The sequence below is a fragment of the Hippocampus zosterae genome, chromosome 3 (assembly GCF_025434085.1).
Source record: "Hippocampus zosterae strain Florida chromosome 3, ASM2543408v3, whole genome shotgun sequence".
Taxonomy (NCBI): Eukaryota; Metazoa; Chordata; class Actinopteri; order Syngnathiformes; family Syngnathidae; genus Hippocampus; species Hippocampus zosterae.
In genome coordinates, this window is record NC_067453.1 from 6,457,060 (window position 1) to 6,485,018 (window position 27,959).

The 27,959-nt window shown below is 44.1% G+C and overlaps 2 protein-coding genes across 4 annotated transcripts in view; one reads left to right on the plus strand and one right to left on the minus strand.

Moving 5' to 3' along the window:
• Positions 1-27,959, minus strand: part of bmal2 (basic helix-loop-helix ARNT like 2) — a 210,575-nt gene that overhangs the window by 27,922 nt on the left and 154,694 nt on the right. The window lies entirely within an intron of this gene.
• On the plus strand, positions 1,255-26,977 carry slc17a8 (solute carrier family 17 member 8). Of its 3 annotated transcripts, none has more exons than XM_052060880.1 (12): positions 1,255-1,475; positions 1,664-2,245; positions 4,519-4,774; positions 5,103-5,221; positions 15,106-15,220; positions 15,300-15,387; positions 20,636-20,722; positions 21,947-22,323; positions 22,419-22,551; positions 24,830-24,940; positions 25,764-25,891; positions 26,302-26,977. In XM_052060880.1, exons 2-12 carry the CDS (start codon positions 2,154-2,156, stop codon positions 26,629-26,631), a joined length of 1,836 nt encoding a protein of 611 aa, XP_051916840.1. In that variant the 5' UTR covers positions 1,255-1,475; positions 1,664-2,153; the 3' UTR covers positions 26,632-26,977. The 3 variants fall into 3 exon arrangements, with proteins under 3 accessions (XP_051916840.1, XP_051916841.1, XP_051916842.1); XM_052060881.1 differs by lacking the exon at positions 1,255-1,475 and having other exon boundaries at positions 1,504-1,791; positions 1,890-2,245; XM_052060882.1 differs by lacking the exon at positions 1,255-1,475 and having other exon boundaries at positions 1,504-1,791; positions 2,041-2,245.

Genomic DNA, 27,959 nt, shown 5'->3' on the forward strand with positions numbered 1-27,959 from the left:
TGTCAGGTCTGCATTAATCACAACACTTCTCACTCCAACCACTAGATTGTATACTAGCACTGTTCAAAAATGGAGTGGTTTACAACGAGGGCTTTTATTGGTACAGTATATTTCTCTGCCTTTAAGTTCATTTAATGTGAAGTTAATTTAGTAAATGGTTTAATTTGTCGATATACAGGAACCTCGCTTTAAAATGCAGTTTAAAATAAATTAAATTAATGTACTTGCTTAGTGACTTCATTTCACTTAGCCACTATCTGTCCAATGAAACACTAAAATTGTAATTGTAACAAATTCATCAAATGCATGAATGAGTTCACGAAATAAAACTACAGGAGTGATGCTAGCTGAATTTCACCCTATGCTCCAGTGATTCATGACCAGGGTGATGGGAGACAGAGTATTTATATATTTCTTGAGAAATCACCAGGATTGTTGCAGGAAGGTGTCCAATCTCACTTAATTTGTCAGAAAACATTACCTATTTATTACAAATAAAACTCTTCCTGTCTAGTATGCTGTAGGTGAGCAATTAATCCCACCCCCTCCAGCCCGCCCTGACAGCACTTGGTAGCTCCTTCAGCCAGAGACTGTTACACCCGCGCTGCAAGAAGGAGAGATACCGACGCTCGTTCCTACCGACTGCTGTCAGGCTGATGAATAAAAAATAACAATCATAATAATAATAATAATTAAATGATGTGAAGGAAAATTGTAAATAGTACTGCGATTTATCCATTTGTGTTCATATTGTATTTAATCGAAAGATGTTTGTTGTTGTTTTTTTTCTCTTCTTTCTACATACATTCTTGCTGCTGGAGGCTGTAAATTTCCCCATTGTGGGACAAATAAATGATATCTTATCTTATCTTATCTTAAATGCTTTTCCATGAGATAGCAGAAGGTACACTAAACTTGTTGGCATTCATCGAATTGATTAAGTCATGGTATATCCGTGTTGTGTTCAATTGAACGTGCCCAGATTTCACACTAAGCCAATTTGTGAGTAAATCAAGACAAGATAATTATTATTATCTCAAGAGAAAAGAGTTTGTGTTTTGTTGCCTTTACTTTAGAATTAAGGCAAAATGATAAGGTAGCAGCTTTAGCCAAATGGTACACGGCAACTCCTCACCAGTGTGGTATCAAGAAAATTTCTAGTTTACTGGCCACAGTTTATACAATTACCTTTTATGCCTATGTTGGCTTTGTCAAGTTTTGTGATGTATCAAAGCAATGTGTTCATAAACGACATTGAAGCGACAGTGCTAAGGAAGTCACATTAAAACCGTACCAAGTGGCTGGCTACGCGGTCTCACCAATAGTTGGGATAGGCTCCAGGTCACCCGTGACCCTCAAGAGGGTAAGCGCAACAGAAGATGGATGGATATTAAGAGGTGTGTTTGTCCTGATAGTCATGTCATCAAAACAATTCTTCTCAAAGCGATGTGTTGGCATACCAACAGCACATTCGAGTAAGTAACCTCTTGACGTTTGAAAATCCCTAATATCAAAACATTATGGAGGGAAATCAGTGCAATCAATTTAAAGGGCTGTAGCAAATAATAAAATTGCCATTAGTGCACATATGCCTTTGTCTCGCCTCAATGCGAGTTGTCAAGCTCATGAATCTTTCATTGTTCACCTGACTGGCTGAGATCAGATGAACCTGCCGGGATGACGCTTGAGGCAAGATGATGGTGACGCTAAAGAGGATGAGGGCGTAGTAAGCGAGCCACAAGACCTGCCCCTCCTTTCTGGGAGTATATGACATGGAGAAGTATCTCAAAGGTGTGCATTCAGTTTAGCGGCATATAAAAATGATCACCATGCCAATCAAGTAAAAACTGGATCGACTGATTTTATACGCGCTCTGCTTTCTATGCAAGTCCTCCTGCCAAATGGAACTTTTCAGAGTTGAAACTGACATTAAGGAATACACCAACACCGCCAACTCCTCCCTCCGCCTCTCTGAAAACCACTAAATCACTGGACAGCGTGGTTGGGTAACAGGCATTTTATCCTTGATACTACTCTAAGGTGGATACAACGTCTTGGGCCAAAAGCTTACCAAGAATGGGCATCATCTCGTAGATTTTTGACCAGGAGAAGTATCAAGACACATTTGAAATCAAGAAGGCAAAGACACCAACATGTCTTTGGGAGCTTTGAGGGAGAAGATGCTAAAGTCTGAGACAGCAGAAGTGAAGTCAACAGTGGTCAACTCTTTGGGGAAACTGCATAGGTGAGAGGAGTTGTGTGCAGTGAGTGACAATTAAAAACAAATTATTGCTTTTTCACTCAATGTGATGTGACATCTGCTATCAGAGGGATAACAGTCAAAAATGAATTCTCAAATTATGCAGTATGTGCAGTAAATACTGCATTGTTGTGCCTGCCAAGTAAAACCTGTAATTTAATCTTGGCGCAATATTAAAACAGTAATACATCCCTCATGTCTGATAAATAATTTATTTACAGAGGGGTGCGTGCATGTGTGTGCATGAGTCTGTGTGCATGAGTGTGTGTGTGCAGTAAAGCTTTTGCACATATGTAAGGTATAGGCATAATTTTTCGAGTCAATACTATAAATGACATGGTACATTCCTACAGTTCTTTGCGTTGACACATTTCATGAGCAATCAATGGCAAGTACTCTGTCATATATGTCCTAAATGATATTGGTTCTGTACTGCACTGCACTGTACTTTGTAACATACCAAATTTTGCTCTCCCAAAATAATGGGATGATGTCTATACAATGAGAGGAATCTGTCTATCATATCAATATTATGACAGTTATTATCATCATTACACAGAAAACATTTGCTTCAACAGACCATACAACCTCCCAGAATTTGTTATAGTTAATCTACTATACATTTTGGGGAATGCTTTATACTAGGTTTCATCACCCTATTTGAAACGTAAGACCTCCTTCTAGGCTGCTGGTTAATGCGAAAAGGGCTACCAGTTTGATAGTATGCACTTTTGAAATAAATTTGCTCAAATTTGCTCAAACTATCTTCATATGTTATAATCAATGATTAATGATGTTCATTTCTGAGAAGACACCGAACACGTTAGCGATTTTAGCCAATAAGTATGAAAGAGATAAATATCAATTGGCCACACTTCATTCGAAATATCTGCCAGTGTTCACATTTTGAAATGATCGCTTCTGCAATATTTCTGGAGAGTCACAGTGTCTAATCACCGGTGAGGTATTTTTGGAACAGGCCCTCGGGTAACTCATATTGTCCTTTTGGGCTCCCTGGTGCCCGCGGCCATGCTGGTGACCCCTACTTTACACATTCTCCAATCAAATCCACACAAATGCAATCAAATAAAAATATCCCTCCTCTGCCTAATTCGGTTTTCGAGCAACTTTTTAAATGGCGAAGATTCTGTACTTGGCCATATCACATGTCAAGAATATAATTATATATATATTTCTGTATGATCCGTTTCCACTTGCAATGTTGTAAAGCTGCACTGTATCGTCCAGAAAGTTAAATACAATTAGCAAATGTGGAAAATATATGGAAGTAGAATTAAATGTCATTTGATATACACTGCCGCAACAAACTTAGTGAGTGCAAATATTAAAATCAATCGCATCGTACTAAATTTACCCTGCGATTGACAAGCAACCTGGTTAAACCCTCCTCTTGCCCAACACCATCTTGGGATAGGCTCCAGCTCCCCTATGACACAAATAAGGACAAATGGATGGACACAAGTCACTGATTGCGTCGTGGTACACTCGCCTGAGTTGTTTGCGGGCAACGTCGGAACGGTTTCCACTCAGTGACGTTACCTGAAACTGACTACCGACCAATTCACGGTGTACAGTAATCCCTCGTTTATCACAGCTAATGGGGAAAAGAGCACCCACGATAAACGAAAATCCGCGAAGTGGTGACCCCCCCTCCATGTAGGTACATATTACATAATATTTATAAGGCCAAATTTAATGGTATACATGCATGTAGAAGTAAATTTTGAAGTAATTAACATTACTCAATGCTGTATACGAGTAGATTTAAACATTGGATTGGATTGGATACAACTTTATTGTCAAATACATACAGCACAGATGAAATTTCTTCCCTCTCAACACAAAACAAGAAACTGATGTATAGCTTAGGTTAGTTTATGAATAACAAAATACAGTAAACATATACATGCAGTACTGTATATGTTGCTCTGTGTGGCTCACTCTTGTTTTGCTGACTTTCGCTGCTTCTCGCTGACTTTTTGCGGACTTTAAAAAAAAATTATGAATATGTTTGAAAAAATCTGCGATGCACTGAAGCCGCGATAAACCAAATGCGAAATAGCGAGGGATCACTGTACTCGCCCAAAGTCGGCTTGGATAGGTTCCAGCACCTCCTGCGACCCTATTCAGGAAAAGCTGTTTTGAAATGGATGGATGGATGGATGGATGGACATACAGTACATATACAGTATGCATAACTGATTAATAAGGACATTGTTCTGTTGTTTTTTGAGCAGGAAACTCGATGGCAGCAATGTAGAAGAGCAAAGACACTTTGAACTGACAGAAGATGGGCGTCCGGTGGCCTCCACATCTCGTTCCGCTCCACTGCTGGACTGTAGCTGTGGCGGTCTGCCCAAGCGTTACATCATCGCCATCCTCAGTGGTCTGGGCTTCTGCATCTCCTTTGGCATCCGTTGTAACCTCGGTGTTGCAATTGTGGAGATGGTGAACAACAACACCGTATATGTGAATGGAACTGAAGTACTCCAGGTAGACATTCTTTGGTCATATATTTCGGGATTTTTTCCAGAGTGATAGTTCATCAAGAGGCTGTGGGGTTATGAACGCCTGTCCTTGAGGGTTCCAACCTTTCATGTTTTAGATGTCGTAGCGCCCCCCCCGCCCCTTTTAAGACACATCTGATTCAAATGATCAGGATCATTATCAAGCTTCTGTAGAGTTTGCCGATGAGTTTATCATTTGAATCAGGTCTGTTGGAGGAGGGAAACATCCCAAACAGGATAGGGACTGTTGAGGACCAGAGTTCGGGACCTGTGTTCAACACAGTCCATCTTCTTAACTGTCATTTTCTTTTTAGAAAGCTGAGTTCAACTGGGACCCAGAGACAGTTGGACTTATCCATGGCTCTTTCTTCTGGGGCTACATCGTCACTCAGATTCCCGGTGGCTTCATCTCAAACAAGCTTTCTGCTAACAGGTCAAATCTATTTCTTGATTTCAGTTGGTTGGCTTTCTGTAACTACCGTTTTCATGACACCTGTTGCGTTGCATTAAGCAGTACTGTAAGTCACTCCATTGACGTCACTCAAAGTCTCAACAAAGTCGGAATAATTATTGTGACTCCATATAAAATACTGCATTCCATTGCTACTAGGAATAAATAAGGCTGCTGCAGGTATTCACATTAGACTATTGCATAAGAACAGTCATATTTGTTCTTCGAAACAATAAGACAAACGTTGTCAAGACTGACGGTAGTGTTCTTAAATGGTTAAAGCTGCTCAGTGTGCTGAGCAGTGCCGATGGAGTAGATAGTAGCCATGTAATAAAAGCTTCACAGGAAAAGAGGACACGCCACTGACAGAGTTAATAATGAAAGATCCAACCTCTGATTTCTTTCTGAAACACCACTGGAATATTACAAGTGTCATTTACACCCTGTTTTGGAAAAAAATAGAAGGGGGGATTCAGTAAGGGAGAAAAATGTCAGGGAGCTGAGAGTCATGGCAGCTCTCAAGAAGAATTGTGTGCACTCGATGGTATTACCTCACTGCATGACAATCAGGGGTGTTAGATTTGTCTCATTACATAGCTGACAAACAGAAAATAAGCCATGTCATAGAGTTTCACTTTATTGAGATGTTTATAGGCTCGCGTGTTCTGAAAAGCTCTTCAGTTAGTCAACGTAGTGTTGTTTTAACATAAAGGGCGGCAAACTCACGCTATTCTGTTATTTTACTCTATACGAAATGTCTTTTTAGGTTCATTGATAATGCTATTTCAGACTTTGAAAACATACAGAGCAGGAGATCATGGCTGCACAATGCCAAATGAATTCCAGTACACATAACATTCAAAACCTTAAAGTCAGCATTTTGTTGAAGAAATTCGGCTTGCATTGAATAGGGCGTTTGGTACCATCTTCTGGCATCTGAGAGAGAGCTGGAGGGAACGCCCTGCTCTCCCGCCAAAAAATGAAACCAAAACAAACAGAAACATGACAGTCAAAATGTGTCACGTTGTGCCCGAAGCGATAGAATGATCGCTCCGTGCACAACAAAATAAGGAAGTGGATCCCCGAAATAGCAGACACAAAAAGAGATCTTGTCAGATAACAAAAGGAGTCTTTAATAACGAACACAAAATAACCCGACAGGGAGAATAACAAAAAGCGCTGGTCAAAATAGGGACCAGGGATAAAATAAGAGGACAACAGAAAACGCTTGCGGAAAAAGATGGCAAGGAGGGTCAGATTAGAATAATGAATATAAGTTTCACTCGCAAGAGGAAACAACGACGCGTAAATACAGCACAAGGCTAAGAGGCAATGAATAAATGCAAGTAGGAATTGGGCGAGAGAAATTTTGGCACGGCGTGGAATTCTCCGGCAGTGAGTAGACTGCCAGAGCGTCCAAATAAAGGCTGCGCAATTACTCCCTAATGGGTGACAGGTGTGTAAACGGCGGGCAGAAAGCCCGCCCTCTGCTGGCAACCACGGGACGTGACAGTACCCCCCCCCCCCCCCCTCAACGGACACCTCCCGGCGCACTACCCGGTTTGGACGGATGAGCAGCGTGGAAGTCGCGCAGAAGGGACGGATCAAGGATCCAGGAGCAGGGGACCCATTGCCGCTTCCCCGGTCCGTAGCCCTCCCAGTCGACCAGATACTGGAACCCCCTGCCCCTGCGCCGAGAGTCCAGGATGGCTCGAACCGTGTACACCGGGTCACCATTGACGACCCGCGGAGGAGGGGGCGGAGTGGGAGAAGGAGCCAAGGGACTGGAGGTCACTGGTTTGAGCAGGGAGACGTGGAATACGGGAGGAACAGGGCCCACCGGGCCTGACGGGCGTTCAGTCGTTTGGCGGTGCAGAGGTATTCAAGGTTCTTATGGTCTGTGTCCACGGTGAAGGGCTCCTTCACTCCCTCGAGCCAGTGTCGCCATTCCTGTAAGGCAGCGACTACGGCCAGCAGTTCACGATTGCCCACGTCGTAGTTCGATTCGGCAGCACTGAGTCGACGAGAGAAAAAGGCGCAGGGGTGCAGCTTCTGGTCGACCGGGGAACGCTGGGACAGCACCACCCCCACCCCTGAATCCGAGGCGTCCACTTCTACAACGAATGGGAAATCAGGGTCAGGATGTTGCAATACGGGGGGACTGGTAAATGCCGCCTTCAGGGTCTTAAATGCCGCGTCCGCAGCCGGGTCCCATCTGAAAGGGACTTTAACGGACGTCAATCGGGTCAACGGGAGCGCTTTTTGGCTGGAACCGCGAATGAAACGTCTATAGAAGTTGGCAAACCCCAAAGAGCGCTGTAATTCCTTCCGGGTAGTTGGAATCGGCCAGTTCGTTACTGCCTGCGTCTTGTTGGGGTCTGCTCTTAACTTGCCCTGTTCAATAATAAACCCCAGGAAAGAGATGACGGGTACATGGAATTCACATTTCTCTGCCTTGACGAAGAGCCGATTCTCTAATAGACGTTGTAACACCAGTCGGACATGTTGCTGGTGTTCATGTAGCGACCGGGAGAAAATTAAAATGTCATCAAGGTAGACGAAACAAAAAATGTTTAGCATGTCCCTTAACACGTCGTTGATAAGACTTTGGAATACGGCGGAAGCGTTTGTCAGCCCGAAAGGCATGACTAAATATTCAAAGTGACCAAGTGGAGTCTTAAAAGCCGTCTTCCATTCGTCCCCCTCCCGGATGCGGACCAAATGATAAGCACTGCGTAAATCTAGTTTAGAAAATATAGTGGCTGTTTGTAAAGGGGTGGCGGCCCGGTAGTCCAGTGGTTAGCACGTCGGCTTCACAGTGCAGAGGTACCGGGTTCGATTCCAGCTCCGGCCTCCCTGTGTGGAGTTTGCATATTCTCCCCGGGCCTGCGTGGGTTTTCTCCGGGTGCTCCGGTTTCCTCCCACATTCCAAAAATATGCGTGGCAGGCTGATTGAACACTCTAAATTGTCCCTAGGTGTGAGTGTTAGCGCGAATGGTTGTTCGTTTCTGTGTGCCCTGCGATTGGCTGGCAACCGATTCAGGGTGTCCCCCGCCTACTGCCCGGAGACAGCTGGGATAGGCTCCAGCACCCCCCGCGACCCTTGTGAGGATCAAGCGGTACGGAAGATGAATGAATGAATGAATGTTTGTAAAGGGGCGAAGGCGGAGTCCAACAATGGCAGCGGATACTTATTCTTTATCGTGATGTCGTTCAGACCTCGATAATCCACACACGGTCGCAGGGATTTGTCCTTCTTTCCCACAAAGAAAAACCCCGCACCTAACGGTGATCGCGATGGCCTAATTAGACCTGCAGCGAGCGAGCTGTTTATGTATTCCGTAGGCGCCTCGTGCTCGGGTTGGGACACCTGATACAGCCGTGAGGTTGGCAACGGAGCGCCCGCCTGCAGGTCTATGGCGCAATCGTAGGGGCGGTGCGGGGGCAAAGAGCGTGCGCGATCCTCGCTGAATACCTTACGAAGGTCATGATAGCAATCTGGCACTCCGTCAAGGCAGATAGTTTCGGGGGGTTCGTCACTGGCACGTTCGTGCTCCCCTACGGCCGAACGTAAACAATGTTTATATCAGTACCGGCTCCAACTGTCTATTGCCGGGCGCTCCCATGAAATCACGGGGTTGTGAGTCTTGAGCCAGGGCAAACCGAGAATAACCGGAGCGTTTCGAGACCGCATTAAATAAAACCATCGATGCTCGACATGGTTACCGGATAATTGGAGTTTTAGAGGTTCCGTTCTTTGCGTTACTACCGCCAGGAGGCGCCCATCGAGATCACAAACACGCTTCTTATCGACCAATTCCTCGATAAAACAACCTAATTCAGACGCGAGGTTAGTGTCCATCAAACAATCATCAGCCCCCGAGTCTATCAGGGCCCTAACCCGTAGCGACCGGGACGCCCCAAATATCTCCCCTTCGAGTTCTAGTCTCTTGGGGTGCCCCGGCCGGGAGTCGACTCGCCGAGGTTTGGGAGGCTCTGCGTGGGGTCGTGACTCACAGTACTCAGGGAATGAAGAGAACGAAGACTCCGGACGGCTGGGAGCAGCGTGAGGACCTTGTTGGACGCTGTCAGACACAGCCCGATTGTTGAATCGGCGCCTTCTCCCCTTCGATCCAACGTCTTTTCCACCCAGCTGCATCGGTTCCTCCGCGGTGGCCATGTTCCGGGATCGAGGGAGGTCTCCGGGCCCTGCTGCCCGAAGCGCCCCATGGTGTTCCTCGCGGTACGTGGCATGCCGGAACGGGAACCGATCACCTCCGCGCTCCCGGTTTCTCTCTCTCAGGCGGTTGTCCAACAGGAGGGTGAGCTTGATTAACGCTTCCAGGTCGGCACTGTTGTCGCGGGTTGCTAGTTCGTCCTTGAGCTGGGTGGTTAACCCGCGACGAAACAGTCCACACAGCGCCCGATCATCGTAGCCACTCTGGGCGGCCAAAGTCCGGAACTTGATCGAGTAGTCCGCCACCGATCGCCTCCCCTGGTGGAGTGCAAGTAACCGTCCCTCCGCCTCTCTGCCCCGCGCGGGATGGTGGAACACCCGGCGAAACGCCGTTACGAAGTCGTGGAACGAAGACCGGAGGCTCGGCTTCGCTTCACTCGTCGTCATCGCCCATGACGCTGCTGGACCTGTCAATAAGCTCATAACATAGGCCACTTTTGCGGCGTCATTAGTGTAGACGGACGGCTGCTGGTCGAATATGAGTGAGCACTGGTGGAGAAAGTGCCCACACTGCCCGTGCTCACCCCCGTAACGTGGGGGGTGTGGAAGTGACGGCTCCCTCATCATTGTGAGGAATGATGCGGGTGTCGAACAGGGGTGGTCGAACGGGGGGAGGTGTTCTCCGTTCCTCCACCCGTACTAAACGGGGTTCGAACTCATCGAACCGATGAGCCAGCATGGAAACCGCGCCGTGGAGTTCCGAGATGGCTTGGCCCTGCTGACTCATCTGTTGCTCTTGTCGGGACAGAGCGGACAAAATCTTATCAATGTCTGTGGGATCCATGGTGGCCGGAGAATTCTGTCACGTTGTGCCCGAAGCGATAGAATGATCGCTCCATGCACAACAAAATAAGGAAGTGGATCCCCGAAATAGCAGACACAAAAAGAGATCTTGTCAGATAACAAAAGGAGTCTTTAATAACGAACACGGGCGGCCCGGTAGTCCAGTGGTTAGCACGTGGGCTTCACAGTGCAGAGGTACCGGGTTCGATTCCAGCTCCGGCCTCCCTGTGTGGAGTTTGCATGTTCTCCCCGGGCCTGCGTGGGTTTTCTCCGGGTGCTCCGGTTTCCTCCCACATTCCAAAAATATGCATGTCAGGCTGATTGAACACTCTAAATTGTCCCTAGGTGTGAGTGTGAGCGCGGATGGTTGTTCGTTTCTGTGTGCCCTGCGATTGGCTGGCAACCGATTCAGGGTGTCCCCCGCCTACTGCCCGGAGACAGCTGGGATGGGCTCCAGCACCCCCCGCGACCCTAGTGAGGATCAAGCGGTACGGAAGATGAATGAATGAATGAATAATAACGAACACAAAATAACCCGACAGGGAGATTAACAAAAAGCGCTGGTCAAAATAGGGACCAGGGATAAAATAAGAGGACAACAGAAAACGCTTGCGGAAAAAGATGGCAAGGAGGGTCAGATTAGAATAATGAATATAAGTTTCACTCGCAAGAGGAAACAACGACGCGTAAATACAGCACAAGGCACGGCGTGGAATTCTCCAGCAGTGAGTAGACTGCCAGAGCGTCCAAATAAAGGCTGCGCAATTACACCCTAATGGGTGACAGGTGTGTAAACGGCGGGCAGAAAGCCCGCCCTCTGCTGGCAACCACGGGACGTGACAAAAAGTACTTGTTTCCGAGTTGACTGTGTAAACACAATAAAAATGATGCTAATTTCAGTTCTTCTGTGGCGTTTTACATTTTCTTTAAGTTTAATAGTTTGGTGTTTCAAAAAAATATTCAATGTTGAATTTAATTCGATGTGTCTGTTTCACACTAAACTTCAAAATGTGGTGACAACCAATACGAAGCATGCACAATTTCCTTCTTATTTGAAAAACTGCAAGGGAAATTAAGCAATACTTTTAAAGGCTTGTTCTGATGGGATGTGTGAAAAGGAGAGCCAAAAAATGTCCTAAAAAGTCAGATCTTCAGGTGTGTTTTTGTTCGCAATAATTCATGTCCTCTGCCATCTAATCATAATATGACAATATAAAGTAAACCAAAACAATTATTTTCGTTTCGACCACTCGATCAATACATTTTTGAAACATTGAAACATTGCCGTCACCAACCATGAAAGTACGTGAGGGTTTTTATTTAATTAAAAATTTCCTTATTTCCTTCTTGGCAAGGCCATTGAGAACAGATTCATCATTTACAATGCCGACTTGGCCAAGAGACAGCAGACAACAGAGTAAAAAGAGCAACAAAAAAAAGACGACTACAGAGACAAACTGTCCAGTGTGATGTCGTAAACCTCACAGAAAATGGTGAATGTTAGGCTCAACACAGACTCAAAACAGGTGAAGTAGTGATGTACAGTTTTGTCACTAACTTTTTAAAAATAATTTTAGAATGAATGGGTTGAGTTTTATTGTTTGTGACAGGGTTTTCGGGGCATTTGGGACGGAAATTTGTAAAGAAAATGGACATAAAGTGTCGTAAACTTATGGGAATAATTACATTCGCCCTGAGGAGATGCACAGATGGACAGATTTAAAAACAGTACAGTACTTTATATTCGTTTATAGTCACCATGAGATTTGTTTTTCTTTTTTCTGTTTTTCAATACGGTACACAAACACAAGAAGTATGTTTACAAAATTAACCACAAAAAAGAGACACAAAATATGTACACGCCGTATTCACTGTACACAAAACTGTCAGCAAATCAAAGGTCATTATGCGACCTTAGCCTCTCCTTCTGCCTGCCTCTACAAGATAAAGTGAAACGCATTTACTCATTAACTCATCAACGTGGAGGCAAACGACATGAGTTTGGTTAGCAGCACAGCAACTGTTTGCTCCCAACTACTTTTAATGTCACAGAGATTACATTTCGGTGCATATGTGACTAAACTGACTGGCGTTCTACTTGAGAAGTTCTGAGAGGCTTCAAAATGTGTCTTGAGTAATGAAGGGGGCGTTTCCTCAAAGTGTGTATCGAGGGTTGCTTCATTTAGCGGCGGAGCCGAAAATGATGACGTCCAAAGGCTTGCTGGCTTCCGATTGTTCTGCAAGGTTTTTGACAGCAAGAGAAACCCCTCAGGCAACAGCCTCATTAAAAATTCATGGGTTCTTTTTTTTCAGCTTATCGTGTGAACAGTTATATTGTAGTTTCTCCACTACTTTGGAAAGTGTGATGTAAAAGTGTTTCGTTTGAGATGATTTGGACATGTATAGTGCTCTGAGCGGCTGGACTCGTAACTCAAATCACTGGTTGTTAATCATTTCTCCATTGAATCCCACATCTACATCTAATGATGTGAAAAATTGTAAATAGCACAGTCACCTTATCTATATCTATATTTATATTGCACTTAATTGAACGGTGTACATTGAAACTATAACATTTATTTTGTGAATGCAAACAATTTATTTTTCTTCTTTCTACCCACAATCTTGCTGCTGTAGACTATAAATTTCCCCAGTGTGGGACAAATAAAGGATATCTTACCTTATATTATTTGAATGGATTACTAACTGTATTTTTCTTTAAAAAAACAGATAGTCCAAAAAATATAACATCCAATTTTAGTGGCCTGAGGCTGGTTGATGGTTGATGCGAACTTGGCCAGCTGCTGCTGCACATTGAATTGAATTGAATACAACTGTTATGCGGCAAAACAGCAGGCCAGGTAAAAAAAGAATAAAAGGGTAACTAAGCCAGGATTCAGGAATGAGATTTTCCAGTTTTCTTTATTTTCAGGAGTGACAGTTGACCAGTTTTGAGCAGCCCACGTGTAGCACTGCTCTCCAAGTTGTCCGGTGCGCAGTGACTTGCTCATTCCTCTTATTAAGGGAGTTCACTTGAGCTTCAGGCCAATCAGGTCCAAGCAACAATTGGCCCTTCTCAGGTGGTTGCAATGACCTCGTCTGAAATAATTAGCATTCTACAAAGTGCATTTAGTACAACAGTTTTGGATGGAAAGAAATGTGCACCTTTCTTCCATCCAAAATCCACAGAAAACCGGAAATTTTAACACGTCTTTATTGTCAAATATGCTGTACGTATGTGTGACATACTGTACATCACAGATGAAATTTCTTCCCTCTCAACATAAAACAAGAGGAGCCGCTGCGCGTGTCCGCGCCGCCATCAAAAGAAAAGTTAACAAAAAAATGACAAAATAATACAAAACAACACATGAGACAGACAATTGTGCACTCTTAACCACTTTCCTGCATACACGTTGTTGTCTGAAGCTGTTACGGATGAAAGAGGAGCAAATCAAAGTGTCCTTTTCACCAGTGGATCGAAGAAGTCATGCTGCAATGTGCACATGTCTGCTCCAAGCTAAGCTTGAAAGCAACAAGAAGCTGTAGCATCCATTAATGAAAAAGAGAGATTGGCTCTCTTCTCCTGTCCCATGCAAATCCGCTTCAATTCCAAGCCGCGACTCCCGGTTTGACATACGCATCGGCGCTCTGTGCTGACACTCCTTTCTCCTGGTTCATTATTCTCCTGGTTGCTGAGTAATGCCAGTGAGTGCAGTGCTCGTCGCTCCATTTCCATCAACCTGTGCATGGGTGGTGGCCTTCTGCTTTGCCCTGAGATGTTGCTTCATTCTAAGGGTTTCTGCTGCCTCATGGTCTTCTTCAGATATCAAAAAGGATTAATGGTTCAGCAAATGCGGGCAAGTTCGACTTCCTGTTCTTCAGTTGTCACTCAGCAATGAGATTGTTGTCCCATTACCTACGAAAGAAATGGTTAAGATTCCTGTTGACAGCATCCTGAAAGGTATCCATGAATTTAGCAAACAGTTCATCGCCATCTTGTACAGTGCACAATGGGCTACGTTTAAAGCTTGTTAGACTGAATGTTGTCAGGTGCTCAACTCACCAGTCCACAAAAAGTCCCGTGTAGCCTGTCTTACTAGCTGCCTATACCCGCTTCAACCAAAACATATTAAAGACCGCGTAATTGAAACGCGATTAGCCAAGTAGCCCATTTGACCATGTGGCGTCTCACAAAATACAACTATGGGCCAATATCAACAATAGAAAATAGAGGAGTCAAGTGGAAACCAAGTTACGAGGCAACATTTTTTTCCCTCCAATGCCATCATGTGAAATTTGTTGCCGACATTAGAGAAGTTTGATTCCGTCCTGCATGTAAGGAGGAAAATTATGCTGAAGAAAATTGTCTTTTCTAATCAGGGAACTCAATTATTGGCATGGTTTCAATTGAAAAATACATACCAATGAGGGTCGAATGCAGGTCACACCCTATTTTAACAACAGATCAGTGTTACGTCCTAGACTACAGAGGCTATTTTATTACTGATTGGTGTTGATGCAATATCGACATTCTGTTTTTAACTCTGCTTCCGAACTTTTGACACTGGCCGCTTTGCACTGCAGTCATGTAGTTTTATAGTTTACTTGGTATCGAATGCAACTGCACATTCCCCCTATGGCAAATCTGTTTTGTATCCTTCTGGTTTTGTTACTTCAGTATTTACTTTGAAGTAAAATGACATTTTCAAGGCATAAATGATGGTAGGAAGTTTCAAGAAAAAATAGCAATTCATCTTTGTTTGTGCAAGTGAGTCAAGTGGTCAGGGACAACTAATAATGGCCCGTTTCTCTCAAAATAATGTCTGTTTTTTTTTCTCTGCAGGGTGTTTGGCGCTGCCATTTTCTTGACGTCAGTGCTGAATATGTTTATCCCATCTGCAGCGAGGGTTCACTATGGCTGTGTCATGTTTGTTCGCATCCTGCAGGGCTTAGTTGAGGTAAGAATGCGAATAGTGAAGTTGTTGAGAAATGTCTAGGGGACATGGGTTAATTATTTGGGGCACATTTCCCATCTAGGGTGTGACCTACCCAGCGTGCCATGGGATGTGGTCAAAATGGGCCCCACCTCTTGAACGCAGTCGATTGGCCACTACATCCTTCTGTGGTGAGTTGAAGTTATGAAGGGAGCCCTCCTTTCTTCCATTTTCTATGTGTACCTCAAATGTCCCCATGAGGGTCACGGGTGAGCTGGATCCTTTCTCTGCGGGTGTAACTGTCTCATTATTATATATATATAAAAAAAAAAAAAAAATCCTCATCTCACCCCTCGGGTGGTGTCCGTCCCTCATTCAGCTCGGGTCCTCTACCAGAGGCCAGGAAGCTTGAGGGTTCTGCGCAGTATCCTTGCTGTTCCCAGCACTGCACATTTCTGGACCGGGATCTGTTGCAACCACTCATCTAGTTTGGGGGTCACTGCCCCGAGTGCTCCGACCACCACAGGCACGACTGACACCTTTACCTTCCAGGCTCTCTCCAGCTCCTCTCTGAGCCCTTGGTATTTCTCGAGTTTCTCATGTTCCTTCTTCCTGATGTTTCCATCACTTGGGACGGCTACATCCACTACAATGGCTTTCCTCTGCCCTTTATCTATGATCACGATATCTGGTTGGTTCGCCTTTACCATCTTGTCAGTCTGGATCTGGAAGTCCCACAGGATCTTCGCTCTGTCATTCTCCACCACCTTCGGAGGTGTTTCCCATTTTGACCTTGGGGTTTCCAGTCCATACTCCGCACAGATGTTTCGGTAGACTATGCCAGCCACCTGGTTACGGCGTTCCATGTAGGCTTTCCCTGCCAGCATCTTACACCCTGCAGTTATGTGTTGGATCGTCTCAGATGCCTCTTTGCACAACCTACACCTTGGGTCTTGTCTGGTGTGGTATATCTGGGCCTCGATGGCTCTGGTGCTCAAGGCCTGCTCCTGAGCAGCCAGGATGAGTGCCTCTGTGCTGTCCTTCAGGCCAGCCCTCTCTAGCCACTGATAGGACTTCTTGAGATCAGCCACTTCAGTTATGGTCCGGTGGTACATCCCGTGTAGGGGCTTGTCCTCCCATGATGGTCCCTCTTCCAGCGCCTCATCTTCTGTTCCCCATTGTCTGAGACATTCTCTGAGTACGTCATCCGTTGGAGCCTTCTCCTTGATGTATTCATGGAGCTTGGATGTTTCATCCTGGACAGTGGCTCTCACACTCACTAGTCCCCGGCCTCCATCCTTTCGGCTTGCGTACAGTCTCAGGGTGCTGGATTTGGGATGGAACCCTCCATGCATGGTTAGGAGCTTTCGGGTCTTAACGTCCGTGGTCTGAATCTCTTCCTTTGGCCACCTTATTATTCCTGCAGGGTATCTGATCACTGGCAGGGCATAGCTGTTTATTGCCCGGGTCTTATTCTTGCCACTGAGCTGGCTTCTTAGGACTTGCCTCACTCGCTGGAGGTATTTGGCCGTAGCCGCTTTCCTTGTTGCCAGTTCGAGGTTGCCATTGGCCTGTGGTATACCAAGGTACTTGTAGCTGTCCTCAATGTCTGCTATTGTTCCTTCAGGGAGTGAGACCCCTTCAGTGCGGACTACCTTTCCTCTCTTAGTCACCATTCGACTACATTTCTCAAGCCCGAATGACATCCCGATGTCGCTGCTGTAGATCCTGGTTGTGTGGATCAGGGAATCTATGTCCCTTTCGCTCTTAGCATACAGCTTTATGTCATCCATGTAGAGGAGGTGACTGATTGTAGCTCCATTTCTGAGGCGGTATCCATAGCCTGTCTTGGTGATTACTTGGCTTAGGGGGTTAAGTCCTATGCAGAACAGCAGTGGGGATAGTGCATCACCTTGGTATATGCCACATTTGATGGACACTTGGGTAAGTGGCTTGCCATTGGCTTCAAGCGTGGTTTTCCACATCCTCATCGAGTTCGCAACGAAGGCTCTTAGGGTCCTGTTCACCTGATACAACTCCAAGCATTCAGTGATCCATGTATGTGGCATTGAGTCATAGGCTTTCTTGTAATCAATCCAAGCTGTGCACAGGTTGGTACGTCGGGACCTGCAGTCTTGTGCAACTGTTCTGTCAACCAGGAGCTGATGTTTGGCTCCTCTGGTATCTCTACCAATGCCCTTCTGTGCTTCGTTCATGTATTGATCCATGTGTCCACTTATCTTAGCCGCAATTATGCCTGACATGAGCTTCCATGTTGTGGAGAGACAGGTTATTGGCCGATAGTTGGATGGGGCTGCACACTTTGAGGGATCCTTCATGATCAGGATTGTTCGCCCTTCGGTTAGCCATTCTGGGTGAGTCCCATCCCTCAGCAGCTGGTTCATTTGTACTGCTAGGCGCTCATGGAGTGCTGTGAGTTTCTTTAGCCAGTAGGTGTGGACCATGTCCGGGCCTGGTGCTGTCCAGTTCTTCATATCTGAGACTCTTTCCTGTATGTCTGCCACTGTTATGGTAACCGGGTTCTGTTCAGGGAGGTTGCTGTGCTCCTCTCTCAGGGTCACCAGCCATTGTGCACTGCTGTTATGTGCAACCTCCTTCTCCCATATGCCTTTCCAGTACCTTTCAGTTTCCAGTCTTGGTGGGTCAGCTCTGTTGTTAGGACCCTGCCACTGAGCGTACACTTTCGCAGGTTGTGTTGCGAACAGCCTGTTTATTCGTCTGGCCTCATTCTCTTTCGTGTACCGCTTTAGGCGACTGGACAAGGCTTGGAGCCTTTGTTTGGCAGTTTCCAGTGCTTCAGGTATGGTCATCTGGATGTACCTCTCGGGTATCGGCCTTTTCATCACACCTCTCTGGGCCTCCGTTAATTGACTCACATCTTTCCGGGCCGCCTTGATCTTAGCCTCCAACCGCCTTTTCCATGGTGGGTAACGTATCTCATGGCTTCCATGGTTGCTCTTATAGCCCAGAGTCTCCAGGATCACTGATGCTGAAGCGTATATCAGCTCATTGGTTTCTGTGATCGTTACGGTAGGGATCGCCCTCAGTGCTGCATTCACACTTTCTATGAGACTTTCAGGTGGTACTTCACATAGCCGTTGTAATCGGTTTCTAGGTTGCCCAGCTTTCATTCTCGCCATGATCTTAGCTTTCAGGTCAGTTGCTGCCTCGCTCAGCATTTCATTCATTGGGGCTGGCCACCCAATCTCATCATCTGCATTCATTGGGGCTTGCCTCCCAATCTCTTGTATGACCTCCTCCTCTGATCTGGCAGCCTGGGGCCCTTCACCATGGAACCTGCGTTGTACCTCATCAATCTCAAGTTGTGACAGCAGTTGCCGTTTGTGGATGTTGGAACACTGAGCTACTAGTTGTTTCGCGGTCAACCGTGACTGTGGGTTTCGAAGTAACCATTTAGCCCACATTCTCTGCATGTAACCCCTCTGACTAGGGTTGCTTGAGTAGTAGCATTCCAACAGAGCCATGTTATCGCATCTCGCCCATCTCCGCTTTGTTCCAGTAGCCCATTTTTCATCAAGGTGCTCTGGTTCCCCAGCACCTGACGCAGACCTTGTTTGGCCGGGCGACGTCTGAGCCGGCATGTCATTCGTCTTATTGTCTCTCATCATTGTATGAGGTAGGCATTAGCGTGAAGGATTTTGCCAAGGACCCACACTGGATGGTGTTATGTGCTCATTTTTGCCCCAAGCGGGATTCGAACCACCGTCTCCCGTATGCCAAACCGATGCCTTACCAACTGAGCTATCCAGCCGCTCTAAATATATATATATATATATATATATATATATAATCTATGCGGCCCGGTAGTCCAGTGGTTAGCACGTCGGCTTCATAGTGCAGAGGTACCGGGTTCGATTCCAGCTCCGGCCTCCCTGTGTGGAGTTTGGATGTTCTCCCCGGGCCTGTGTGGGTTTTCTCCGGGTGCTGCGGTTTCCTCCCACATTCCAAAAACATGCGATTGATTGACTGATTGAACACTCTAAATTGTCCCTAGGTGTGAGTGTGAGTGTGAATGGTTGTTCGTTTCTGTGTGCCCTGCGATTGGCTGGCAACCGATTCAGGGTGTCCCCCGCCTACTGCCCGAAGACTGCTGGGATAGGCTCCAGCACCCCCCGCGACCCTAGTGAGGATCAAGCGGCTTGGAAGGTGATGAAGATGATGATATATATATAATCTAATAATGCAAGAGAAATATTTATGTTACTGTAATTTTCCTTATTCGGTAGCAGAGCTTCTCAGTTATCTCAGTTATCAAAATGTTTTCTCAGAAAGAGAAAACATTTTCCACCACCCAACTCTCTATAAATAGTATAATTTGTCAATATACAGTAATCCCTCATTTATCGCGGGGGTTGCATTCCAAAAAGAACCAGTGATAGGTGAAATCCGTGAAGTAGTGAGCTTTATTTTATTTTTTACAGTTACTATACATTACTGAACTTTGGATACAATGAAACCAAAGATCAAAACCTGTTTTCAGGCCGAAGCACAAAAAAAAAAAAAAAAAAAAAAAACGTTTTCAACAAATAACTATGATAGTTGTTTGGAAATACTGTACTGTAAGAACGCAATTCACTGTTTTAAAGCATTAAAAAAACTGCACTAAAAATAAATCAGTGAAACAGCGAAGCTGTGGAAAGTGTACCGCGTTTGAGCGAGGATCACTGTAACTGTAAGCATACCTCTGCATAACATTGCATCCTTAAAAATTTAACATAAAAAATGACAAGAAAAAAAGCTCTACTTACAACAAAAGAATAACATATTTTTTTAGTATTTCACAGAAGATTTAAAGTGCATCATCAGTTCACCTGAAATATGAAAAATAAAAATACATTAGAGCGCCACGGCCATGTCCTGTGGTGGTTGTGCAATTACACCATGGCACTCTCTTTTTCCTAGTCATAATTGGCGTTGGGGCAAATGAGGAGTGTGCACCCTAGCTTCAAACATAGACTAAATTACATTTCCCTTGTCAGCAGAAAAATTCCTACTTCTTTTTTTTCTCAAATGTTCTTGCATTTGTTTGGCTATTCATTTTTTCTGCAAAACCAAAAGTAAGCAAAATCAGGAATTGCATGAAATGCATATATTGGTACTTACCATTGACAATAACCACATGGTTAACTGACAGTGCCATTAACTAACGTGACTCACCATCATTTGAACAGTGCACATTTAACGCTTGCTTAGCTAACAGCAGGTTAAGAATTTAACTGTTGGTCACGCGTTGACCAGTGGTTAAAATATAAAATTAATCAAATTTAAATTTAAATTGTACAGTTAACTCAAAGTTTCACTGAACTTTTTCATTCAGAATACTGTAAAAATGCCACTGCCGTCAAAGTGATATCATGGCTCGAAAATAACACTGAAATTGAACTCGCCTTTTTCCAGGATCCTATGCAGGAGCCGTGATCGCCATGCCTTTGGCTGGTGTATTGGTTCAGTACATTGGGTGGCCGTCAGTCTTTTACATCTATGGTAAGAAGTTGAATGTCAATATCTGTTTCTGTATGTACAATGTAAACATGCAGCCAAATACAAAAATAATACAAAATAAAACCGTGTTGTATACCATCCAGACCCAGATATGTTAATGACATGTATCAAGTATAACTTTATTTTCAAATGTGCTGTATGTGCATACAGCACAGATGAATGTATTCCACATTGGTTTAATTTCCCCACTGACCATGATGTGCGTGCGTCTGTTATTATTTTATTTATGTATTTGTTGATATATTTGTTTTATTTGGATGCCTGTCGCGGTGTCTGTGTATGACGTTGAAATTACGTTATCAATGCCGACTGGCCGTCGCCGACGAGTCATGAAATGGGCCCACGTGGGTCAGCCTGAAATGCCCACCTCTGCTAATTTCATTCAGTATTTTAACCAAACCATTTCGCATATCACCTATTACGGTTTGCATGAAGCAGAAATCATTGACCAGTATTTTATAAATTTCAGCATCACTGTTCATTTATCAGTAATGAATCACCAATTTTGGAGAGCTTAATTTATTCAATGCACCTATTAAGAATATTCTACGAGAGTCAATTTAAAGATTGTATCACACTAATGACAGTTCAAATTCCAGTCTGCTCATGACTAGGATATTTAATTGCATGAGCACTTCGAAATACATCAGATTATAGCGCAGCATAGTTGGCGTTACAATGTGATCCACAAACTTGCACACACAAATTTAAGTTAATTACTCAAAATGTCTTCTGCATAAAATACTGGTGTACCTCATATACAAATTAAAAATATATGTAACATCATTGCCAACAAACATGTAAGAACACCGTGTAGAATTATCAATGGATGTCTTGTCATCACGAAATAATCAAGATACTTTACTGTTATTCGTTACTTTACAAACCTTATCTGAATTGCTTTAGTGATTGATTAAAACGATTAATACTGACATAAAATTCCCATCTTGCTAGATGTTGTTTAATAAAAAGCTACCCTGCTTTTCATGCGATATGATCTCATGATTTATTGACGTGAAATAGCCTTTTCCTGTCTGGGAGCTGTGACTCATCATTTCATCTAAATAATAATGAAGCTTCTCAGGTGGAGAGTCAAGGTTCCAACTTGGTTTAATGATTCTGGCTCACTCTCATCAATACTTTAAAAGGCCATTTGTGGACGTACGTTTGTATGTTTTAGTCACTCTTTTGTTCTATTGCCAAAAGGTGTTTTTGGAATCCTGTGGTATGTCCTGTGGCTTTTGTTGGCCTATGGAAGTCCTGCTGTGCATCCAACAATCACGGATGAGGAAAGAACATACATTGAGTCCACCATTGGCGAAACAATTCACCACCAGAATGTGACTCAGGCAAGTAAACAGGTATCAGATACATTGATCATTTCGTACAGTATGTCGACGTTGCTTTTTTTTGTTCACCTCTTACACGATAAGAAATTCAAGACACCGTGGCGCCGTTTCTTCACTTCCATGCCAGTCTACGCCATCATTGTGGCCAACTTTTGTCGCAGCTGGACCTTCTACCTGCTTCTCATTAGCCAGCCGGCATATTTTGAAGAGGTCTTTGGGTTCCCAATCAGCAAGGTTGACCTCATGCTATCATCACACAGAGAGACCATAAGTCAAGGCAATGGTATTTTATGTTACATGTTACAGAAGACTGCATGATGCTCTTACAGGTAGGCATCCTGTCTGCCGTGCCGCACATGGTGATGACTATCGTTGTTCCAATTGGAGGACAGCTGGCGGACTTCCTGCGTAGTAACAAAATCATGACCACTACGAATGTGAGGAAACTAATGAACTGTGGAGGTAGGTTGAGGAAACCATAAGCAACATGCACAATGTACACAAAAGGTGAACACACCTAAATACACTCAACCCTGGAAGTCAGATCCTTATATATATATATATATATACTGTATATATATATATATATATATATATATATATATATATATATATATATACATACAGAGATCCCTCGCTACTTTGTGGTTCGTTTATCGCGAGTTAAGTGCATCGCGGATTTTTTCAAACATATTCATTTTTTATTTTATTTTTTTACATATACATGGAGTACAATACTGTACAGTACTGTATATGTTGCTCTATGTGACTCGCTTGTTGCTTCTCGCGGACCGTTTTATTTTTTTTACCTGTTTATGTTAATTGGACGCTACTTCGCGGATTTTCGTTTATTGCGGGTGGTTTTGGTCCCCATTAACCACAATAAACGAGGGATTACTGTATATATATTCATTCATCTTCCGAGCCGCTTGATCCTCACTAGGGTCGCGGGGGGTGCTGGAGCCCATCCCAGCCGTCTCCGGGCAGTAGGCGGGGGACACCCTGAATCGGTTGGCATCCAATCGCAGGGCACACATAGACGAACAACCATCCACGCTCACACTCACACTTAGGGACAATTTAGAGTGTTCAATCAGCCTGCCATGCATATTTTTGGAATGTGGGAGGAAACCGGAGCACCCGGAGAAAACCCACGCAGGCCCGGGGAGAACATGCAAACTCCACACAGGGAGGCCGGAGCTGGAATCGAACCCGGTACCTCTGCACTGTGAAGCCGACGTGCTAACCACTGGACTACCGGGCCGCCACTGTATATATACTGATATCTATCTATCTATATATATATATATATATATATATATATATATATATATATATATATATATATATATATTATAAAACATTACTATAAAACTGCAAGATGACGCTTGCGCGTCACTTGCAGGTAAGACAAAGTTTTAAATAACATTTGTTTATTTTGTTGCAGCCATTTAAGTGACCACAATCAGAAAAACCTGGTTAACGGGGTTCGCTCGATTGTTTGATTTCTTTCCAAATACATGACATAAAACCCGGCACATTGTTTACGCTATGAAAATTGAATGGCTCGATACTCAGCTACTGTTCGTTTCTGTCAGGGGTGTTGCTGTGTGTGTGTGTGGGGGGGGTGTGTGTGTGGGTGTGTGTGTGTGCGTTGTGTGTGCGTGTGGGTGTGTTTGTGTGTGTGTGTTTTCACCAAAATGACTAGCACTGGCCCTGCAGCCATACCACTCCCACTCCAGGTTAGTAAATAGACGCTGTCTCCAAAAGGAGACCTCAAAAACAGGTCTTGAATGTACGAGCATTCCACCTGGCATGAGCAATATACTAAAACAGAACAGGAGCGGCATGCCTAAGGTGGTAGAGTGGCTCTCCCAGCCTGCAGGTTGTTGTTTCCTCAACTCTTGATTGACTTCATTTATGCTTCACAGTGCAGAGGTACGGGGTTCGATTCCAGCTCCGGCCTCCCTGTGTGGAGTTTGCATGTTCTCCCCGGGCCTGCGTGGGTTTTCTCCGGGTGCTCCGGTTTCCTCCCACAGTCCAAAAACATGCATGGCAGGCTGATTGAACCCTCTAAATTGTCCCAAGGTGTGAGTGTGAGTGCGAATGGTTGTTCGTCTATGTGTGCCCTGCGATTGGCTGGCAACCGATTCAGGGTGTCCCCCGCCTACTGCCCGGAGACAGCTGGGATAGGCTCCAGCACCCCCCGCGACCCTAGTGAGGATCAAGCGGTACGGAAGATGAATGAATGAATGAATATTATAAAAATAAAATTTACTTAGAATTAGTTTGTGGAAAAAAACAACCAAATTTTTTCAAGTAAAATTATTTTTTCAGTGTGCGGCATGAGATGGTGTTCTGGGATTGAGATAAGAGGAAAAGGAGGAGGAGAAAACATATGACTTCTGTCTCTACACATACTTGAACTAATGCAACTCCGCAACAATTGAACGGTGTGTCGAAATTCCGGCCACGGTGCATTTGGTAACTCATCTTTTCTGTTGTTTCACAGTACACAGTGTTTATGTACTGTGGCACATGTGGGTCTTGTTCAAACTTTCAAACTTTATTTATATAGCACTTTTCAGACATAAAAATGCAACTCAAAGTGCTGCACAGTTAAAACATTTCAAACTTACAACATAAAAAGAGTAGTAGTAAAAAGAGTCAGTAATGCAAGTGAACCAAATGTTTTGAGGTTATTTCTGGCATCTGTTCATTATCATGTGTCTTTTTGTAGGCTTTGGAATGGAGGCTACTCTGCTTCTGGTGGTCGGCTTTTCACACACCCGTGCTGTGGCCATTTCTTTTTTGGTGCTTGCTGTGGGCTTCAGTGGATTTGCCATATCAGGTACCGATACTCCAGTGGTAGCACAATTTACTAGTACCCCTACTTATGAGGGGTTTTTTTAGATAGTGGCTGTCATTTGAGTGACAAGTGAGCTTCAGGCTTTTCCAAGCACCGGTGCAAGTGAAACAAAATGAACCCATTTAAAGTGGAATCTCTCAGTGGAAACTCTCAGTGGAAACTCTCAGTGTAACTTCGGTTCACTTACTAATTGGTTTACAAGAATTATGCTTCCTGACATCCCTGTCTACACGGAATGCTCAGTTGTTCGCTTTCACACACAATGTAAAGGTTTTTTTGCAACGTTTCGGCACGTGTTTCGTTTTTTTTTCTTCTTTACTCGTGGCCTGCAGATACACATCATGTATTGTATTGTTGCAAAAACAAATGCATGCCACATGGGGTATTACCCATGCATGCATGTATACAATTAGGAAGCCCTCAACTCCCCGCCCCCTCAGTCCTTGTCTTCAATACTAAGATAGTGTGTGGGTATGGGGGGGGAAGAGAAAGAGAGAGAGCGAGAGAGAGAGAGAGAGAGAGCGCCGTGAGCTCGCACGTGTGCTGGTTTGTGAGCTCGCGACTTGGCACTCACTTGGCCATGGCATTTAAAGGTACTCCATACAAATGTACAATTGTGTGTGCGACTTTTGACTACACTTCATAAAGCCAGTTGGTTTCTTTCCATTATTTTCTTGACAAATGCAGGTTCACCCTGAAGTTTTTTGTGAGTCATGTGTAGCCCTCTGCAGAAAATTCCAATAAGCATTATTCATAGTTTTCAGATTTATCATTGTCACGACACAATCCCATACTGTGTTGGCAGGCTTTAATGTCAATCATCTGGATATTGCTCCTCGCTATGCCAGCATCCTGATGGGCATTTCCAATGGTGTGGGAACACTGTCTGGAATGGTGTGTCCCGTGATTGTTGGAGCCCTGACCATTCATAAGGTACAACCTATTTTTTTTATAATAGAGGTTGTGATAAAAGACGAGTCAAAGTTGATTCATAGATGATGTCAAAGGTGTCAGGAGTTACGGCTGCGACATACCTATACAGTATGTCATCAAAACCCATTATGTGCTCCTCGCAAGTAGGACAGAATGCTTGAGTAAATGAAAAGCTAAGGATTTTGAGTTTGTTTAGCATCAAGTTTCAATCGGCTCAAAGAAAGTTGACGTACATTCAACCTAGATAAGTTACAAGAATAAGTCACTTTGGGATAAACAGCGTCTGTATTTCTAGGTAGAGTCTGGGTATGGATTTACCACAATCTCTCTGATCTCAGAGGTGCATCATCAAGGAAGCAATGTTTCTTTGAGAATATTGTTTGACACAATTCACTCTTCCCTTCCGACAGACCCGTCTTGAGTGGCAGAAAGTCTTTGTTATCGCGTCCATGGTGCACTACACAGGGGTCATTTTCTACGCTATCTTTGCCTCGGGAGAACAACAGGACTGGGCCAACCCTGAGAGCACGTGTGAAGAAAAATGTGGCTTTGTCGAAGAGGACGAGCTCGCTGAAGAATCTGAGCTCAACAGCGATAGCATGACAGCTCCCAAAATGAGTTACGGAACGACCGATAATGCGTCAGGTCAGAGACACGGCTGGACAAAGAAGAGAGGGGTGACCATGCAAGAGGAGGACGAACATTACACTAATGGAGAACCTCAGAATGGATACCAGTGAGCAGTTTGGTGCACATGAAGACTTTCACACTTTGGTGACGATATTATTATGTACCTCAATCAACTTTCATCGACTTATGTGAAAACACCAGTTTCAGAGTTATGAGTTGTCTGTGAAAGCAAATTGTTACAGAAGAAGAAAAGCTTAAAATGTTGTAGCTTGATAAGTACTTTAGAACTCATTTGTCTTGTCACATGTCAAGTGTCACCTATGCAACATGCACTCTGGATTTGATAGCAGACCATAAAGATAAGTGCGTTGCTTTTGCTTGAATGCTATTGAGGAATGAAAACATGAGCGATCCCTGCACAATGTACTAATAATCCAATACAAGAGCTGTATCTAACACTGACTTTACAAAGGTAATAATGCTCACTTTTTATTAGATTGTGGCAGCACTGTGGGGTTTGGGTCACAGTTTCAAGTCAAGTCAAATTTATTTACCAAGCCTTTAATCATAAAAGAGTCTCAAAGGGCTTCACGCGCACACAGTTGACAAATATTAACGGCATCCCCTGATCTTAACCCCACCGGAGGAAAAACTAAAAACAAACCTATCTGGGGAAAAAGACACCTTCAGAGAATTGGGTCCTCCTTAAAATCCGAACCGATCGGTCAATGTTTATTATTTCTATAGGAGCACCTCTGAGGAAATGGCCCACCTCAAATCTTGTCCAGGTCAATCGGTGCAGAATCCGTACAGTGACATCCAATTAGGTCATCGTCACCCAGCCTCCTCTCAAAGCCAGGGGAGGAAGGGGTAGGAGAAAGAGAAGAATCCACAGCCAAACAAGCCAACATGTAGTTCAACTAAATGCAAAAGCATACAAATAAATATGAAGTGGCTCTTTAAACATTTTGTACTATCTGTAGACTTTTAATACAAGGTATGGGAAGACCAAAGAGCATTATGTTACAATAGTCGAGGTGAGACGTAACAAATGCATGAATAATGATTTCTTCATCACTAGCAGATAGAATGGGATGGATCTTAGCAATATCGAGGAGGTGATAAAACACAGTTGTAGTAATATTCTTTGAGAAGACAGTTGAGTCAGATTTTCCAGTCACTTCAGATAATAGTACATTTAGTACAAGACTGGTGTCCTGTAATCGGTGTTAATCATCAGTCATCTCAGTTTTTTAAAAAAAAATTCAAAGCTATAAATTCTCTAATCTCAGCCAAGTACCGGTACACTTCTTCATTTCAGTAATTCTGTGGCTTTTCCATTTCCAATGGCATTTATTATTGCGTATCATCGGCATAGCAGAGAAAACTTGTGTTATATTTGTGTGTAATATCACCAGGCAGAAGCATGTATATTAGG

Bases quoted from the DNA above. Each gene is read 5' to 3' on its own strand.
- slc17a8 (XM_052060880.1), top strand. From the start codon at position 2,154: ATGTCTTTGGGAGCTTTGAGGGAGAAGATGCTAAAGTCTGAGACAGCA. The intron at 5,222-15,105 runs GTCAAATCTATT...TTTTCTCTGCAG, and splicing joins AACAAGCTTTCTGCTAACAG to GGTGTTTGGCGCTGCCATTT. The intron at 22,552-24,829 runs GTAGGTTGAGGA...GTCTTTTTGTAG, and splicing joins GAAACTAATGAACTGTGGAG to GCTTTGGAATGGAGGCTACT.